The sequence below is a fragment of the Ctenopharyngodon idella genome, chromosome 7, assembly GCF_019924925.1.
Source record: "Ctenopharyngodon idella isolate HZGC_01 chromosome 7, HZGC01, whole genome shotgun sequence".
NCBI lineage: Eukaryota > Metazoa > Chordata > Actinopteri > Cypriniformes > Xenocyprididae > Ctenopharyngodon > Ctenopharyngodon idella.
Window position 1 is genome coordinate 13,914,384 of NC_067226.1, and position 15,260 is coordinate 13,929,643.

Below are 15,260 nucleotides of genomic sequence, written 5' to 3' on the forward strand. Positions count from 1 at the left end.
ATTTTAATACTAACCTGCTCCTATTTAATTTTCAATAGTCGATAAGATGCAAGACGGTACCAGCTGAGTTTGAATGAAACGAAAGCAAGTCCGCAGTGTTATACTGTACGAGATATAAGTTACAGTTTTGCTATTGACGACGGTCATTATCAGGAAATATCATAATTTGGAATGTCACAACTGACAAGTCAGAATCAAGTATTCCAGAGAGGCATGAAATAAGATTAATTTCTTTAATATCAGACGATAACTGACACGGTCGCTGTTGTGCATAACATAAACCTGCAATATTCTAAAGTCTCTCTGCTGCAGTAAAAATACTAACATGTCATTTTTGTAAAGTTTGTTTCCAACTTGCATGTTTTATTACATTTTGAAAAATTGGTGAACCTGCTGTTTGTACATCTAACAGGAGATCTTTCACAAGTTTAAAAAAAAGGGCGTTAATTTAATAATCAAGAAGACATTGCTGTACAGTACACTTGTATATTTTTATCTGTGTTCTTCTAACCTCAATTACAGTGTCCTCAAAAGGCACCCTGTAGCAACTCATAATGTAATAACTGCACATCATGTAAAAACTGCACATAATGTAACAAGTATTACATTATTATTGTAATAATGTTCATAATGTTCATTAATGTAATAATTTTCTCAAAATGTAATAAAATCTTGAGCTCATAATGTAATAATTTTTTACATTATGAGAAATTTATTACATTATGAACTCACCAAAAACATGTCATATTTCCATAATTGTAAGAGATTTTAAAACATAAAAAAAGTATTCCCTTACAGTACATTTTAATAAATCTAAATCCAGTCTTAAACTACTTGCGAAATTCAACATTTAAATATTCATGCTATTATTAATATTATTATTATTGTCATATTTTTTATTAAACATAAAGCATTGGTGTTCCTTTACAGTAAATTTTAAGAATCTAAATCCAGTCTTAACATTCCTACAAAATCCACCAGATTAGATACTATTATTAGTAGTAGTAGTAGTAGTAGTAGTAGTAGTATAACTACTACTTCTACTTTTCTACTTTTACTTCTACTTCTTGTATACATATAGTATACATACTCTTAAATGACAAACAGTGTTAAATACCAACACAGTGTAAAAATGTTGTGGGGGAAAAAAAAAAAAAAAAACGGTATCAATACAGCAATGAGGTGTGTGTGTTGCAGTTCGCAGGTAGTTTAAGACTGGATTTAGATTTTTAAATGTACTGTAAGGGAATACTAATGTTTTTTATGTTTTAAAAGCTATTACAATTATGAAAAATTACATGTTTTTGGTGAGTTTGTAATGTAATAAATTTCTCATAATGAAAAAATTATTACATTATGAACATTTTATTACAATAATAATGTAATACTTATTACATTATGTGCAGTTATTACGTTATGAGTTGCTACACACCCAAATGTCATCAGTGCTCTGCAGGGTTTTTTCTGCATGGTGTGCAGCTCCGCCTTTCAGCTTATGCATCGAATGGCTTTCCTGAATCACTGCTTTGCGGGTGTTTGGGGGTTTTAAACTGAAATCAGATGGTTAGGGGCTTAAAGATAAGGGGATGGTTTGGAAGTGTAAATGAAAACAGTCATAGATGTTATAAAAGCTGTCACTTTTCAATTAGGAGATGGCAAATTTCTTATTTTCAATGGATGAAGGGGCACTTTACATGTGCAGCATCAAAGATTTTCCTCTTGCACTGCAATATTTAATTCATTTGTTGTCCCTGTTTTTTTCTCCTTTCTGTGTCTTGTTGTAGATCCAGAAGTTCCTGTGGCCACCACGTCTGCTCTAGAGGAGATGGCTCTCTACAGTAACAAGCGCAAACTACGACAGGGCCGCCGCAGCCTGGAGGCTCCTGTGCCCACATAACCGTACTCACACACTAATGCATCTGAACTGTGAAGATAAAACACAATAGTGATCATCTAATGCTAAGAGATGTACACAGATATTAAACCACTCTTATTTCAGTGCCGACAACACAGGTTGGGAGGTGAGCTGATGGGCGTCGCTAGTTGAAAAGGGTTGCTATGAAAGGTCCAGAGGATGGCCGATTCATTTACCTGTTGTAATCAATTTTTCTGTCCGTCACCATTTTAGAAATAGAATTGTTTTAAGAGATGCTGTGGGTTTTCCTAAACACTTTGAAAACCTCCTAGAAAATGTTCTGGGTGAAATGTGGAAAGGCAGAAAAGGAGATTTTTAAATGTATCCGTGTTCATGTTTTGGGACATTCAGTTTGGGACAACATACTGCTACCTTCACTGCCCCATGTAAGCCAGAATTTCACTTTTGTTGTTTTAATTCACAATCAGAAAAAAAAAAGCTTTTATTCCTTTAAATGTAATTTATTAATGTAATATACTGTTTTTAATCTATGGGAATCCAGTACAATAGAGGATCAAATTGAGGCTTTTTGACATGTGTATAAGCTGATTACTTGTGATTTTGTGACGAATTTTGATTTTTGGGATTGGGATAAATTTTCTTGCACGCAACATTTTAAGATTGAAAACGAGGCCTTGGCACAAAGCTTTATTTCCATTTTATATCCATATCAGTTTCAAAACAGATTCTCTTTTAAGGTGATGCAAATGAATGTAATATTTTTGAAAGGTTGCATCTGACCTTATTCAAAGATCTGTTCTGGACCTTTTCGGAATGTGTATGATCATGCCATATCATAAAGACTGATCTACTATATTGAGTAGCGTCATTCTAAACTTTTGAATTGATCTCTAGTCTTCCTTTACTGGACTAGGAGAGTAAAATGAAGTGGATAATGTTTTCCTAAGACTTTTTTTTTTTTTTTGTTCATTTGGTGATCTTAATCACCTAAAATGCATTCTCCATTTTTTTTTTTCTACTCCTCGGTCTGGGGCATGTTGTATATCTATACGTTGAATCATTCCCTTTACTACACAGAGTGACCAGAGTGTAGAATTTCACTCTGACAAACACTCACCTCTCCATAAACATATGGTACCATTTTGGGAGTGCGAGGAGGAAATTGAATCGAATTGAATCGAATTTGGTCTCTATTAACATCTACGAATCTTGCTCATATCTTTTCTTTCTCTTACTCTGACAGGTGTGTGAAGGTAGTAGATGTTTTCTAATCTACATTTTAATTGGTTGAAGCCACTAAAAAGCTCATTGTGTGAATAATGTATAAATGCTTAAAAAAAAAGAAGCAAAAATCAGAGTTGAATCTGAGCCTTTCTGCCCCAAGACCAAACAAAAGTCTGGAGGGTGTAGATGATTCTACCAGGGTCTTGACTGACTGATCCCTGTGTGTATATTGGTTAATTGCTTATTGCAATTTTACTGTCAATCCTGTGTGAGGACTAAGACAATATACTTTTATTATTCCTTCAAATAAACACGTTTTATGTCATGTTCTCAAATCAGTTGTTCACCACCCTGGCTGCCATCAACACTGTGTCCCGATGAACCTGTCGAACATATGAAATAATCTTTTTTTTAATTTTACTAATCTTAGCTTTTGTGTTGCTCTCATTGACTGAAATTCAGTTTTGGTTAATTACAATTTGGGATTGCTCATCATTGATTTTTTTTTTTTTTTTTTTTTTTTTTTTTTTTTTTAAATTGTAGTTTGAGAGAAAAAAAAAAGTTGGTTTTCTGTAACCAATGGGATAATGGGGTTCACTACATTTTTACTTTTTCAGAGCAAAAGAGTTTGAGCTCTCTTATTGTTTTCTTGTTGGGGAGGATTTTTGTTTGTTTGTTTTTTTGCTAAAGGGGAGGGTGGGAAAAAAGGTCTGGGAATAGAGCTCATTCAGGACTGTAACTAGTGAATTTGTACAACCAAAGAAGTCTATTTTGTGGTTCAGGAATAATAAAGTTTACTTTTCATTTAACAACCTGATGTACTGAGGTTGTTTTTGCCTCTGATTAGCACAAACTGCTGTTTTCTTAAAGTGGAAAATATACTGCCAAGTGTAGATTTGATGTTTGAGAAACAAGTCTAACAAGTACATAATAACAATGTAGTCAATTATGCAGTACACGTTCAACCTGAAAAATTATCCAAACATTTTATAGACAGATTGTGTTTGAACAATATTAATTACGACTTGAGGGACAGATTAGCACATTATACAGCACAAGCAGCTTTCAGATAGCAGGTGTTTTCATATGTTCTACCAATGTCAAACATCCATGGAAACGCTTCAGAAAGTGTAAAGTACTCTGGAGAGTGAGAATGAGCACACAGACGCCTTCATCAGATGACTGAGAGAACAGGAGGTTTTATCTTACTCCTGCTGCCCCTCACTGAGTCTGGACTCTGAGACACCTGTCTGCTTCCCCTCTGTAAAGTAAAAATGCTTTCATTATATTGCTGAGGAATGAAAGCTAGTGTCAGGTGTAAGTGTGTCTTACCCTCTGTAGAGTCCTGTTGTAGGCATTATAAAATGACACCGCACTGGAACTGTCTGCATGCAGCTTCTGACAGGGATTATCACAGTGCTCTTCATCATCCTCCATCTGTCCAGTAATACAGCATCTGACAGTCACACTTGAACGAGTCTCGCACATTGTCAAACTTTTTTTGAATAGTTTCTGCTCATTACATCAAGTACAACAAATATTTAAAACTCATGAGATGTTACAAGTGCTACAGTGGAAATGGAGATCTTCGCAAAGAAACTGAAATGTGAGAATTACTAGGAAGCATGCGCTGACAGTTTTTATATAATTGATTATAAAAATTGAGTTCTGCCATTTAATAGATGTATATTTATTCCTATTCAAAAGTTTGGTGTCTGTAAAGGCCCGTTCACACCAAGAACGATAAAGATATAGTTCTAAATATAAAAGAATAGCACTGTCCACACCACAGCGATAACGATATAGATAAACGATATCGTTAGGACGATTTTTTCCAGCTATTGAACGATAAAACACTGACAGCCAATCAGAGTCCATTCTAATTCAATGACATTGCGGAGAATCACCGAGGTCCAGAAAAAGCCACTACTGTTTGATAACTCAAAAAATGAGATAATTATGCCAGGCTAGCAAACAGTGTAATATAAAATTACCTCAGATGCCCAGCGCTATTTTCGACAACGTTGTCTTGCTTCTTTTAACGCTGCAGTGAAAAAGACTAGGCGCTGTTTTTATTCCACTATATTGACTTCGTCAGCTAAATTCACTGTTAGATTAGATCTATTACACTCGCTATTCACTCGAAACATAGCATGCTGAGGACATCTGCTGCTTAAAGCCGTGTAAATGCAACAAGAACAGCAAAAACATATTGTACACACTTTTAAACCGCAGCGCGTAAGTTTACAATAAAGACCGTTATCGTTCGTTGGTGTGGATGCAAATATAGTTATCGTTATAGTTATCATTCTTGGGCCTTTAAGAGGTTTTTTTTAATGTTTTTATGTTTTTGAAAGAAGTCTCTTATGCTCACCAAGACTATATTTATATAATCAAAATACAGTAAAACAGTAGTATTGTGAAATAACTTTTCTATTGTAATTTATTTATGTGATGTCAAAGCTGAATTTTCAGCATCATTACTCCAGTCTTCAGTGTCACATGATGTTTCAGAAATCCTTCTAATATGAGGATTTGCTGCTCAAGAAACATATTATCAATGTTGAAAACAGTTAAAAGAACATTAAAAAAATGAAACCTTTTGTAACATTTGAATAAAATTTCTTTTAAAAACACTCAGTAACACTCAGGCCTCAAGTCTCATGGCCTTCATGAGCTTACTGACCAGAGTTAATGCTTTGTCCACAGCTATGTGACCTGGCCTAATTGGTCCTGTCTCAAAGACTGACAGCACTTCATCCGGCAACAGGAAAGACTCATTGTACCAGCTCTCAAACTCTGGCAAACACAAAACAAAAGCACATTACTGGCTTTAAAGAAGGATGAACTTTAGTGAGGTGTGTTAAGTACTTATGAAAACATTTGGATAGATCAGGTGAGTAAATTCAGATGCATTTTTGTCACACAAAATCATGGACTATAACAGTGGCTGTCTGAATTGGTGGAGGTTTTTTAATTTCTAACCACAAACAGAGAAGCCTGAGAACAAGAGGAACTACAACATGTTGTGTAGAGAACTATAGGAAGTCACCTGTTAGCAGTCGTGTGCGGCACTGATTCACCAGGTGCTGACAGTAGCTGACTTCTGCCTTTGTGCATTTGAAGTCCTCATAGGCTTGTCTATAACGGTTCTTCAGCTCTTTTAGCTGCATCACTAGAGACAGTTCAGCCTCCTCCAGCACAGGCTCCCCCTCCGCACTCACAAACTGACCTATAAAACCAATGGCTTCAGCTCCATATGATTACCACATCTCATTCAGAAAGAAGCTTGTTTTTACATCATGTAATGCTCACCCTGGCTTTGTCTTCGCTCTCTGAACTGTCGTAGCTCATATGTAATGTTGTCAAGATCCCGTTTAGTCACACTGATGACATCAGTGAGGGTGCGTAATTGGGAAGTGCGGTCCAACAGCACAGCTTTGTTCTCCTTTAGTATGCGGTTAATCTCACTTCCCCGTTCTGCTTTGAAATCCTCAAATGCCTCAGCTTTGGGTGGAGGAGAGCTGAAAAATTAATTTTAATATTTATGTAAGACGTAAAAGTTGACGTATTATATACACAGCTGATGTTGATATTTATTAGTAACTGCGGTACGTGGTACCTGTCAGCAGAGGTCTCCTCAAGCTTACAGGTGCTGCTGATGTATGTGAGCAACTTACTCAGTTCTGTGTTGTTGCTCTTCTGGATCTTGTTGTTGGGGTTCTTGTGTGGTCATGTCAGATTCACTCATGTTTTGAGGCTGTGCAGCTTGTACAGTTGTGTTTTCCTCTGGCCACTCGCTCACTGCTTCTTCCTTTCTGCTCAAGTTAGGATTTGAAGTACAACAATTTACGTCATACAGTCTTACATATCCTCCTGAAACCCAAGCATAGACTTTTGTCCTCTTAGTGGACATTATATTTTAGCAAATTTCTCTGACATCGTACATGTCACAGTTTTTGACTGTCCTGTAAAGAGCAGATTCAGGGATTTTCAGAGATCCCAAATGTTTGGAGGTTTCATCATGACAACTCCCCTCTCCCTGGTCTTTAAAAATGACTGACATTAATTGAATGATCAAATTTCGCACTCTTATGGAAATATGATAATATTTTGTAATTATTTAAATCTGACTAATTTTCAAATTGTTCATCATAAACCAACATCTCGGGAAATTGTTATGGGGTTTCAAACCAGAATATGACTTTCTGTTATGAAACAGGACATCAATTTAATACGTCCACTGTAGTGGACACCAGGACTTAAAGCATGTAAATCAGCCATTTTGGGAGACACAACAAGTGAATAGGGAAAGAAATTATATATCAATATTCCTATGAAATATTAGATATTCTTATGAAAATTTTGCCAATTATTACTCCCATTATTACGCTTCTTTTTTCATTACATGTTGCCCCAAGAACACATTAATATGCATATTAGATACAATGTATAGATGCATTGTATTGAATGGGACTAGCCATTTATGGCCATTTTACACACATATCACATATTAATATTGTATATCAAATCAGTATGTTATATCTTTCATAACATAGTTGAGAATCATCTTTATACAAAGGAAAATCATGAACCCTAAAAATTAATTGTTGAATGAAAAAAAATCCATTGTTTATGCCTGTAAATGTCTTTTCATGCCTTGTTATTTTTTGAATAACTACAGTAGCCATAGCATAACATGTGAATAAAATATTTTTTTTCAAAAAAAAATTTTTTTTTTGCCATTTGTTTCTTATGCTCCAAACAATGTAATGGCAATAAAAGAAACTAAATTCACAAAACTTTTTTTCCTGGTTCTCAGGAGGATATCACACAGCTTTCATCATGTCTATTGACAAAGAACAGAGCTGACTAAAGGCTGGATGACTTTAGCACAGATTTCTGCTCCGATTTGCAGTTTGGATTTGTTGATGGTAGTTGCCAAATGTCAGCGCAGTCTAATTTTGAGCAGTCAGAGATTTCAGAGAAAACTGCGTAATATATGATGGACACATACTCTAATCCTCAAACTATGACTCCATCCAGTCAAAGGATATCAGACATGTTTGATATTTTGAACTGATTTTAGAACACGCATTGTTTTTACAACCCCAATCTGGGACACCATGTAAAATGTAAATAAAAACCAAATCTCATAAACCCTTATTTTGTTCAGCACCCTGACGCTTCTACTACGAAGCCTTGCTGTTGTAATAGATGCAGTATATGGTAGAATTATGCGGTATGCTGGATAGAAGCATATGTTGCTCTAAAACCTGTATATACCTTTCAACAGTGACAGTGCCTTTCCAGATGTGCAAGCTGCCCATTCCATAGGCACCAATGCGCCCCCATACATCAGAGATGCAGGCTTTTGAACTGAGTGCTGATAACAAACCAGATGGTCCCTCTCCTCTTTAGTCTGGAGGACGCGGCGTCCATGGTTTCCAAAAAGAATTTGAAATTTCGATTCGTCTGACAACAGAACAGTTTTCCACTTTGCCTCAGTCCATCTTAAATGAGCTTTGGACCAGAGAAGACGACAGCGTTTCTGGATCATGTTTACCTATGGATTCTTCTTTGCATGATAGAGCTTTAACCTGCATTTGTGGATGGCACAGTGAACTGTTCACAGACAATGATTTCTGGAGGTGTTTCTTAGCCCATGCAGTGATTTCCATTACAGAATCATGCCTGTTTTTAATGCAGTGGCGCCTCAGGGCCCAAAGGTCATGGGCATCCAATATTGATTTTCACCCTTGTCCCTTGAGCACAGAGATTTCTCCAGATTCTCTGAATCTTTCGATGATATTATGTTCTGTAGATGATGAGATTTTCAAAGTCTTCACAATTTTATGTTGGGGAGTATTATTCTGAAATTGTTCCATTATTTTTTAGACACAGTTTTTTGCAGATTGGTGAGCCTCTGCCCATCTTTACTTCTGAGAGACTCTGCCTCTCTAAGATACTCTTTTATACCCAATCATGTTACTGACCTGTTGCCAATTAACGTAATTAGTTGCAAAATGTTCCTCCAGCTGTTTTTTTTAATAAGTGTTGCAGCCATCAAATTCAGATTTCCTTATTTTCTTCCTTAAAATGGTACATTTCCTCAGTTTAAACATTTGATATGTTCTATTGTAAAAAACATATGGATTTATGAGATTTGCAAATCATTGCATTTTGTTTTTATTTTACACAGTGTCCCAAATTTTTTTGAAATTGGGGTTGTATTTGTCATGTCCCTCCTAGCAATGAGGCACATGTGAGTTTTTTGTGTTGGGAACAACTTGACAGTCTGGTAGTGTGTGATCCTCAATCATTTATGTATAATCTCTGCATGTTTCCTAATAATTCTGTTCAGATTTAAAAAGTTGTGTAGTGTATTCTAGTCATAACAAGTTTCACCCTAATCTAAACATGAATTCTTAGTTTTTTGCTTACATTTGTCACATCAGGCCTCAAACATTAGGGAAATATGATGTCACCTGCTTATCCGTTTGTCTTTTCTTGCTTTACTTGGTTTAGGTGACACAGCTTGTTGATGTCTCTGTGAATATTTAGCTAAACCAAGGCCATATCCACAACTGTCCACCTCGCCAACAGCACATACAGACCCCTGAACCTGTAGCAAAGTTAATGAGGCATGGGACATCATTTTCTGTTTTCACTGAAGTATTGTTGTCTATCAAATATCTGTATATCACTAACCTCTGCAACAGTAGAAGGTGTTGTGTTCATGGCTTTCTCTACGCGAGCATTTCTCGGACAGAGCTGCTCTCGCAACTTTGTTTGCTGCTCCCTATTTAATACACATATACATTCAAACATAATTGTATTGACTTCCATTATAAATATGTTAAATTGTTGATGAAGAGATAACTGTACTTACAGCACCACTTTTTTGAACTGGGCAAACACCTCTTGGATTTGTGCAATACTTACAATCTGAAACATTAAATAATTTATTCAGTTCTGACAAAAATGAGATTGATTCAAAAAAAGGTAAACTTACATATTTGAAGCATTGATGTATAAACTATGGTGTTTACCGGAATCTCAGCCAGTGATCCAGACAGGTATCTCTGCACCTGACTCCTTACTTCCTCCACCTGTGTCTCTGACAGGATCTCATTAGAAACTCCAACCCTATTAGTCTATGAGTAAGGAGGACATTAAAAAAACATGCTTCCCAAAGTGTCGTAGCTTGGGGAACCAGAATTTGGCTGTCATCTGTTGATGTGGTAATTGTGTTGTGTGTGAAAGGCAGAGATTCTGGAAGTGCATGTGTTTGTACTCACCAGTTTGTTACACATAGACAGCTCCTCCTTAAGAAACTGGATTTCTTTCTCTAGTCTTTGCACCTGAAGCTTGATAAACATTCACATGGTTTTAACCACCACCTGAAAGGATTTTCTGCTTTGAACTGTTACACATTTGTTGAATGTGCACATGAATCTTTTTTAGATATATTATTATTAGAGGATTTAGAGCATTCGCTTTGTATTATACATGAACAAAATCTTACCACTGGGTCGACATGTTCATTGATTAACGGCTTTGTCTTCACACATTTCATTCTGGTGGCAAAGCGAAGAGTTGAAAGCTGTCAAAAGAACCAAAAAATCAAAGAAGCTGTGTGGGTTTTCTAGACTTAACTGACACGTCTCACTGGATTTATAATAAAAACATCTCACCGTCTCTTCAATTTGTGCCCCTTCACCATATATGTTTGCCACAAGCACTGTGTTACAGTTTCCTCCTGTGTATGTACAGTTGAGCCAGAGATAAATCATTAGGTCACATTTGAGTTTTTACAACCTTTTTATCAGAAATAAAGATTTTCCCAGTGTTCAAAGTGAATGTTTACATGCTGATGTTCTATGGCTGAATACTTAAAGCTAGCTTAAATTATAACTAATGTGGGTTTGTTGGTATACTTCTATGGGACAAAAATCATTTAAAAAGTGATAATTGTTTAGCACACTAACCAAGTGAGTCTTTGAGAGCATGGGTAAGTTTGCTCTGTCTGAAGGGAACATGTTCTCTACGACTGTCAGCTAGAGCTAAGATAACCTGCTCCAGGAAAGAAAGGGACTTGTTGATATACATTGCCTCCATTTGGACTTGACCCTCTGACTGGAGTAAAAGACAAAAAGTAGAGAGTAGAGAGAAAAACTGGAAACATTTGAGGAGTTTGCCATGATTAACACATTAGTGCAAACAATGCTGAAATTTGAGACCATACATATATTCAACAGTGCACTGGCTGCACACTGAATTGTAAGGCACAAACTGTAATGATGAGAGTTGAAATAAACTGACCCCAGTTTTGCTAAGTCTTTCAGATCCCGCCAGGTCCACCAGGTTCAGTTTAGAGGTGATGTATTTTGCGTCTGACAGTGTGCGAGAGCGAGACTGTGCCACACATAAACACATATGCAAAAAATAACTGTTTAAAGGCCAGTTTACTAAATCATTTTTAGATCTTATCATGTTCAATATATTTCAGGAACTTACCTCAATGTGGATGGTAAATATGCAGTGAGACCTGGAGGAATGTTTATTAAGGGCATGTTCTCCAATTATTCTGTTCATCTCCCCCTGTCAGCGCAGTGAGATCAGTGTTATTTATCAGAGATGTGCCTATTTCGTCTAAATCTGTAACAAAAATATGAAAATCCAATTCTGAATGTGCTTTAGCAGTTGCTTTTACGTAGGCAAACATTTTTGTTTTTGTCATTCATTCATAAGTAATAGGACTTTTAATGGAGACTCTTGATTTCTGGTGATGGTTATATCATATTGTTTTTCATTAGCCAATTTGTCAACAGCAGTGTTGAGAGATAAGAACAAACCTTCGCCCTTAACAGGTAAACACAACCCGATAAGAATTCTGTTTACTGGAAATAGACTATTTTTGCTGAGATAAAATATACATTTTTTAAATAAGCTGATCAAATACCTCATGACTTTACCTCTTACCTCAAAAAGCAGGTTAAGAGCCTCCTCTTCATTGTGAACCAGATGTAAAGACAATCCTTTAACTGAGACTCCACACCCTGGTTCTTCTACCACAGTTAAGACCCCACTATGTGAACCTTTTCCCTGCTTTAAGCTGGAGAGCAAGTCTACCATTGTCTCATTATAGATTTCCAGGAAGGAAAGGTGAACAGAGAATGTATGATCTACACGATGCTCCACCTCCTGGAAAACCTGAGGAATTGAGAGATGGTTTATTAGCCATAAGAGCTGAAACATTGACTATGTGCTTCTTCTCCATGGGTCTCAATCACCTCCTGTAGGGCTCGAGGAATGATGCCTCTCTGTTTGTAAGTCTCTGCAGCACCTGTCATAGTGTATGTTTTCCCTGCTCCAGTTTGCCCAAAGCACATTATTGTACCTAAACACACAAAAGGCTTTCCTAAACATTTCATTCCAAAGTACAAACTGCCTATGTGAATGTTTGTGATTTCAGATATGGAACATATGTATGCATTTGAAATGACCAACCATTGTAGCCCCCAAAGGCTCCCAGTACTACACTCCGGGCTACACGATCATAGATGTCCTCTTGTGACACATTGTGAAGCACTCCATTCAGCTGAAATAACCATGAGCTCAGATGATTGTTCCTCTTTCCTTTCTTGGAGTCTTTCCGTGACCACCGTACTCTCAAAGTCTCAGAGATAAAGAGAGGGACACAGGTAAGCAAATATTAGCTTCATTCAATCTGCTTTATGTTTGGATCAGTTGGTTAAAGGTTCATTGTGCTATTCAGCTGTGATCCCAAGATTTAATAATTTAATTTAATAATTTCTGATCTTAAATTTATGGAGGAAATTTGTAATAATAATGTTTTAAAAACATATTTGAATGCACAGGTTTCCCTTCGAAAGGTAGAAAGAAATCCGTAGTTTTTGATTTCTCCAGAATGAAAGCTGAAATTAGAACAAGATTACTTTCTCTTACTTTCTCTCTGCTGAAGGCTAAAAAGTATTAATGTATTTAATAAGTATTAAAGTATTAAAAAGTATTTAATTCGGATAGTAATGAGTGCAACTTTTGTCACTGGAACGATTATTTTATTCGTGTGAATAAAAAAAATAAAAAAATAAATAAAAAACTGGAATGACATTCATGTTTGGCTAAGTTTGAAATATGTAGTACCTGACATTGACTTCAAAACTATAAAATATGCCATTTTCTCTCCGAATTTTAATTTGGCCAATTGTTTCATACAAAGATATAGATTTTAAAAAATCCTCTAAAAATCCTTAAAACTTATAACAAAAAGCTGTGTAATCATTTGGATGTGTATTTTGAGGATGAACCCCCTTCTGTAAGTCTTCTTTGCTTTTTTTAATACTAGTTATGTTTTTGCTGCTATTTGGATTTGTTGGAATTGTATTAAGTTTTGTATTTATTCCGGCATGTTTTGTATTTAAGCAATAAAAAACAGAAAGCTGCAAGAAACAACACAACACAGAACTTCACGGATTAATTCATTTAACAATTAAGAACATTTAAACAAGATAAATTTTAGCACATTGCATAGGTTACCTGCTGGTCAGGTAGGCATTCAATGAGCTCATGCGCAAAATTGGCTGTAGGTCGGATGCGAATGTACACCTTTACTGGAGAGCCCTGCAAACTCATGATTCCTGCAATGTAGAGTATCTCTCACATACAGCACGACAAATAGCCTCTGAATAGGCTATCATATGGCGTAAGAGCGTGTTTTGAATATTGGATCTTGAATCAAGAGTAAACTTGGTGGTCTCAGAAACTTACCTGTCTAGCCCGTGCACAACACATAATCGCTTAGCCCTAGCTGTTGTTGGATACAGTTAGTGTTGATGCCGTTGTCATGACAACGCCTCGAGCTGCGCACTCTGCGCAGCGCAGCACTTAAAATAACAAACAAGCATTATCATTGCCACGTTCACACAGCAGCAGAATACTTTTGTCAGTCCTTTATTTGAGTCCTTAATACGGTTACATTAACACACTGCAGGAGTAGGCCTAACAACCACATTCTATAAACAAACTCGCACCCACTGGACTCACCAGTCCCGGACTGGCCAGATTTGGCCCGCTGCCCTGTATTAATGCATGCCCAATGTACTAAAATGATAATTTCCGAATTCTTCATTCGATAATAAATCGATAATAAATCATGAATCGGTTACTCTTGACTGGCAGCGCTGTGATTCGGCTCACGCGCGCTCGCTCTTCCGCCAAACGGTTTTGAACAGAATTTGAACAATGCGAGAGACTCACTCGAGGATGGAGATGAAGCGGGCACGCAAAAGGAAAGCTCTCAAAGAAGAAGCAGCAACATGTAACAAAATTACTGACCTGTTCAGGGCTTCAGGGGCAGGTCAGTTTAATCTGTAAATAGGCTGCTGTAGGTTTGTCTTCGTTAACTTAGTTAAGCTAGCAAATTTTAGCAGTAGCACCCCATTATTATCATCATCAACCCTTGCTAGTGTTATGGAAGAATGACTTGATTTGAGACGTTTAAAGTGTTTTTGTATTTTAGTGCATTTTGAATATGAAATTAACTTGTGCCAAGTTGAAAGTTGGTAAAGAGAACTGTGAACACAGTATTGATAAATGTGTTTTGACGGCCCCAGTCTAAGGATTTAGACATTTTTCTATGTGATGGCCATACAAAAAAATGGGTTGTCTGTAGTTCCAAAATGTGTTGTGGCCTGGATGATTGAGAGATTTCCCGGCCTGAAATTTTGTCCCAGTCCGGCCCTGGAACTCACAACCAGATTCTTGGATAACCCGCCATGTGTGAACAGAACCATTGTTAAAAATGAACTCAATAAATCCAAGCATATTATTAAATCCAAGTATATTATTTCTTTTCAATATAAACTTTACTTCTGATTACCTCTAGTTTGAGAGTACCACCTATTTGTAAACAATCAGCAACTTTAAGAATGCAGTTGGCTATCTATATTTTATAGCATACGTCATTAACTGGTACATTGATGGATATTTCAAAGATGAAAATGCGTACCGAAGGTGTTTTGAAAGTACATTTTTGTATTGACATTTTCAGTCAAAAAAAGCTACTGAACCAAAAAAGGCACTCGGTGAGGAAGACACAATCACTCCCCTTCCCTACTGCAATTTGATTGGGAAG

General features: G+C 36.5%; 2 protein-coding genes across 16 annotated transcripts in view; one reads left to right on the plus strand and one right to left on the minus strand.

Annotated features, from left to right (window-relative positions):
- scrib (scribble planar cell polarity protein) overlaps positions 1-3,644 on the plus strand; it is a 92,415-nt gene extending 88,771 nt beyond the window's left edge. For all 15 annotated transcript variants that reach the window (XM_051899237.1, XM_051899242.1, XM_051899235.1 and 12 more), the window contains one exon: positions 1,785-3,644. In XM_051899237.1, coding sequence (XP_051755197.1) covers positions 1,785-1,897 — 113 coding nt within the window. In that variant the 3' untranslated portion in view covers positions 1,898-3,644. The remainder of the gene's footprint in view (positions 1-1,784) is intronic.
- kif9 (kinesin family member 9) lies at positions 2,814-15,163 on the minus strand. Its single transcript, XM_051899256.1, has 20 exons — positions 13,664-15,163; positions 12,614-12,782; positions 12,397-12,503; positions 12,086-12,316; positions 11,621-11,704; positions 11,426-11,518; positions 11,092-11,239; positions 10,798-10,862; positions 10,629-10,706; positions 10,402-10,470; positions 10,153-10,257; positions 9,993-10,048; positions 9,812-9,902; positions 9,589-9,725; positions 6,781-6,918; positions 6,416-6,624; positions 6,153-6,332; positions 5,787-5,899; positions 4,433-4,537; positions 2,814-4,361 (listed from the first exon to the last, which is right to left on the minus strand). The coding sequence occupies exons 1-20, from the start codon at positions 13,757-13,759 to the stop codon at positions 4,275-4,277; spliced, it is 2,361 nt and encodes a 786-aa protein (XP_051755216.1). The 5' UTR covers positions 13,760-15,163; the 3' UTR covers positions 2,814-4,274.
- Positions 15,164-15,260: the final 97 nt, after the last annotated feature.

Excerpts from the sequence above, each read along its gene's own strand:
- kif9 (XM_051899256.1), bottom strand. The coding sequence starts at position 13,759 with ATGAGTTTGCAGGGCTCTCCAGTAAAGGTGTACATTCGCATCCGACCT. Across the intron at positions 11,705-12,085 it reads CTCTTAACCTGCTTTTTGAG|GGGGAGATGAACAGAATAAT; the intron begins GTAAGAGGTAAA and ends CTGCGCTGACAG. Across the intron at positions 5,900-6,152 it reads CCGCACACGACTGCTAACAG|AGTTTGAGAGCTGGTACAAT; the intron begins GTGACTTCCTAT and ends TGTGTTTGCCAG.